The sequence below is a fragment of the Morus notabilis genome, unplaced genomic scaffold (assembly GCF_000414095.1).
Source record: "Morus notabilis unplaced genomic scaffold, ASM41409v2 Scaffold1383, whole genome shotgun sequence".
NCBI classification, from domain to species: domain Eukaryota; kingdom Viridiplantae; phylum Streptophyta; class Magnoliopsida; order Rosales; family Moraceae; genus Morus; species Morus notabilis.
Window position 1 is genome coordinate 404,816 of NW_010366099.1, and position 3,604 is coordinate 408,419.

General features: G+C 35.9%; 1 protein-coding gene across 2 annotated transcripts in view; it reads right to left on the reverse strand.

Annotated features, from left to right (window-relative positions):
- Positions 1-592: 592 nt before the first annotated feature.
- The window catches only part of LOC21396531 (GDP-mannose 3,5-epimerase 1), a 3,743-nt gene continuing 731 nt past the window's right edge, over positions 593-3,604 (reverse strand). The window contains exons 2-7 of one of the 2 annotated variants that reach the window (XM_024173067.1): positions 2,592-2,991; positions 2,145-2,237; positions 1,917-2,046; positions 1,692-1,824; positions 1,061-1,268; positions 593-971 (exon numbers count right to left, since the gene is read on the reverse strand). In XM_024173067.1, coding sequence (XP_024028835.1) covers positions 816-971; positions 1,061-1,268; positions 1,692-1,824; positions 1,917-2,046; positions 2,145-2,237; positions 2,592-2,990 — 1,119 coding nt within the window. In that variant the 5' untranslated portion in view covers position 2,991 and the 3' untranslated portion in view covers positions 593-815. Of the gene's footprint in view, positions 972-1,060; positions 1,269-1,691; positions 1,825-1,916; positions 2,047-2,144; positions 2,238-2,591; positions 3,008-3,604 lie in introns of both variants that reach the window. The other variant, XM_024173066.1, reaches the window with a different exon arrangement.

The following is a 3,604-nucleotide window of genomic DNA, read 5'->3' on the forward strand; positions in this document are numbered from 1 at the left end:
CATGCAAAATGGGAACCATTAGTTATATTTGTTGGCTAGATGTCGTTGTCCAGGTAAGTTGTCTTAATTAGTTATTACGACAATAATTATAATGCCAATAGTAGCAGGAATAATGGTAGCTCGAACAATATAACAGTTTATTCCTTCAATAATTATAACAACTACAACAACAATGATAATGATTATATGATGATAATTATAATAATAATGTTATCAAATATTTTTTACATTTTAATATCTTTTATCCCCTTTTTTTTTTCACTATGATTGTTGTTACCGTTTTAAATCTTCTGAGCTTATCTAGAGAAACGACACATTTTTTTCCTGTCATTTTCGCCCACATTTGAAACAATATCTCGTTTTAAGGATAATGTTGTCCATATCGTTAATAATCATCTAGCATACCTCAATAACAACATTTCGTTAATTATCTAGCAAATGGCCAAATGATACGTACTTTCCGTTGTCGTTTTTGTCTACTTTGAAACGATATATCGTTTTGTAGATAATGTACTTGTGCTTGTCATTGATTTACCAACGATCGGCTCTTCATTTTAAATTATTTTGTTGCTTTCCAACTTCATTAGTGGATGACTATATATTTCCCGGGCTGAATTTGATAAAATAATTTTTGAACCGATTTCTTCAAATATATGCAAAACAGAAAAATACCCTTTTCTCATGAACACAAGAACAAACAGAAAATCACATACAAATGAGAAACCAGCCAAACCCAATATTCCACTGCCGCGTAATTTTAGTGAGCTTTGCTCAGAATGACTTGTAAACTTGACACAAATTTGGCAAAACCAGCTTCATTCTTTGCCATCAGCAGCACGTAGAGAACCCAGTTGAACAGGTGCTTGTGTCCCCACAACTTTGGAGGACCCATAAACTGACAAATCAACGCCTTGAGCTTTCTCTTTCTCAATCTGTTCCTTTATCCAAAAGTACGTGATTCTCAGCCCATCCTGTAGTTACAATGGATTAACACATGATTCTATTAAGTGGTTTGACTCAACGTGAGAAGAAAAACTGATATTGCTCTTCATTAATGTACCTTCAACTTCATAGTAGGAGACCAGCCAAGCTTTTCCTTGATAAGGGTGTTGTCCGAGTTTCGACCGCGGACACCCTCGGGCCCTGGAATGTGATGGATGGGGAGGTTCTTGTTCTCAAAGCTCAGGACTATCTTGGCCATTTCGTTCATGCTAACCATCTCATCGCTTCCGATGTTTACTGGCTCTCGGAAGTCTGACTTTGTCAATCTACACTCAGATAAACATATTTAACAGTCAAGAAGTTATGAATCCATTAAAGAAAGTGTTTTGCACATGTATGTAGCATCAAAATGGGATTTGATGTATGACTTTCAAGCTCTCTTAAGAAAAGTTTTGACAAACATGTTGATTTCACAAAGGAAACTTGATTCCAACATGTACCACATCTAAAAAAGTGAGACGATTAACGAGTGGATTTTGGGATTTATGGTTGTTTGGTAGGACTGAGAGAAAGCAAACAACATAAGAAAAATTTTCTTTTGCTTTCTCTCGTATCAAACAACATAAGAAAAATTTTCTTTTCGTTCATCTCCCAATTTCACTCGGATATCTGTCTACCTCTTTCCCCTTCCTTTTCACATTCTGCTCAAGCATAGAGGATAGTGAATGTTCATTCAAAGGCATTGTTACCTTAGGACACCTTCCACACATTCGTCAATGAAGGTGAAAGACCGAGTTTGTAGTGCATCGCCCCACATCTCAAACCTATCAGTGGAAGTAATGGCTTTTCTACCGAAAGCAGCCGGAGCCTTCTCTCTCCCACCTGCAACAAAACAAGTTATAAAAGGATGTTAGACTAGTCCCAATGGAAGCATATGCAATATGTGTTTTTTGGTCATGAAATTATTAGCTAACCTTTCCATGTTCCAAAAGGTCCATAAATGTTGTGAAACCGTCCAATACGACATTCGATACCAAAGTCCTTGTTATAGTGCTTGCATATTTCTTCACTCATGAGCTTCTCTAAGCCATAAGCATCTTGAGGCTACTCCACAAGCAATCAATACAAAGATTTATAACGTTCGAGAATTCGAAAACAATATTGAAAGTATCCGTGAAACTACTAAATTTTTAAGTAGAAACCTCTGCAGGCCAAGCATCAGACTCCTTCAAGCTCACATTCGTATCCAACTGTTTAAATTCAGGATATATGCAGGCACTAGAGGCATAAAAAAGCCTGAAAACAATGGTTTGGAAACAAATAACAATGGTTAGGAAACAAATCAGTGAAATAAGTGAGGCATAAACTTTCCTTTACTTCCTATATACTCCACAACAATGGATATAAAAGCAATGAAGTAGCAGGAGTTGGAAGAGAATTTGTCACCAGCAGTAATTGAGAATCATATAATTCCTTAAGTCATTTATTTTGCATTTTATTCTTCAGAGGAATAAGGATTTTAACCAACTACAAAATCGGTATTAATCATTCAGAAGTAGAAGAAATTAAACAACTGCTGGTATAGTTTTGTTGCGTATAGAATAAGGAAATGTTTTAAAAACCAGACATGATAAATCTAAGGCAACAACCCTTTTAACTCCATTGATTCTTGCAGCCTCAAGAACATTAAAGCTGATCATTGTGTTGTTGTACATGATGACCGAATGGTTGGACTGAATAAAACCCATGCCACCCATGTCTGCGGCAAGGTTGAACACATGGTCAACTCCATTAGTGACCTTCAAACAGTTCTCCATCACTCTAAGATCAACTAGATGGAACTCATGGCAGAACATGTCCTCTGTCATGTGCTCATTTTTCTTCCAGTCGGAAGCAATAATGTAATGGCCCTCACTCTTCAATCGCCTCGCGATGTGTGAGGCAATGAAACCGCCAGCTCCGGTTATGGAAATTCGAAGCTTTCCGGAAGGCCAGTATGGTTCCCTCTCCAGGCTCTCATAGGTGTATTCTCCATATATACTTCCCATTCTGCACCAGTTAAATTCTAGAAAAATATTGAATGCTTTTAATGTAAGTCCTAAGCATATATTAGAAGTTATATCAAGCAATCAGTAGGTGTAGCATTAGCAAATCATAAGCTAAATAATTTATTTGTAATTCTTACGTAGCATTTAACATTACATTTGTACTATTGGATTATCATATAGGGGAAACCCAAAAAAAAAAAAAAAAACAATTCATGATGGGTATCCTTTGTTGGTCTAAGGACTAGGAGAAACAAAAACATTTGACGCTGAACAAGCTAATTAAACCACTCAACAAACTCTTATTGAAGTGAAAGATGGCCATCCAAATCCATCTTCTGCATCATTTTAATCTCAAAGTACTATCAGCCCAGAAGGCAAAAATTATAAGATGATGCATAAAAAACAGTCATTTTAGAGAATTCTTAGGTAGGCTAAGAAAAAAACACTATCAATAGGCATTTAGGTATAATTCTGAACCGTCAGACTTCTATCTATTAAACTACATATTTTTCTAAACATTATATGATTCTGATATCACATGAGAGGTCATAATTGTCCAATCTCTTTATACCTCTGCCTGAAAAATATTTCCTTTTTGTTTGAAGATAACTTTT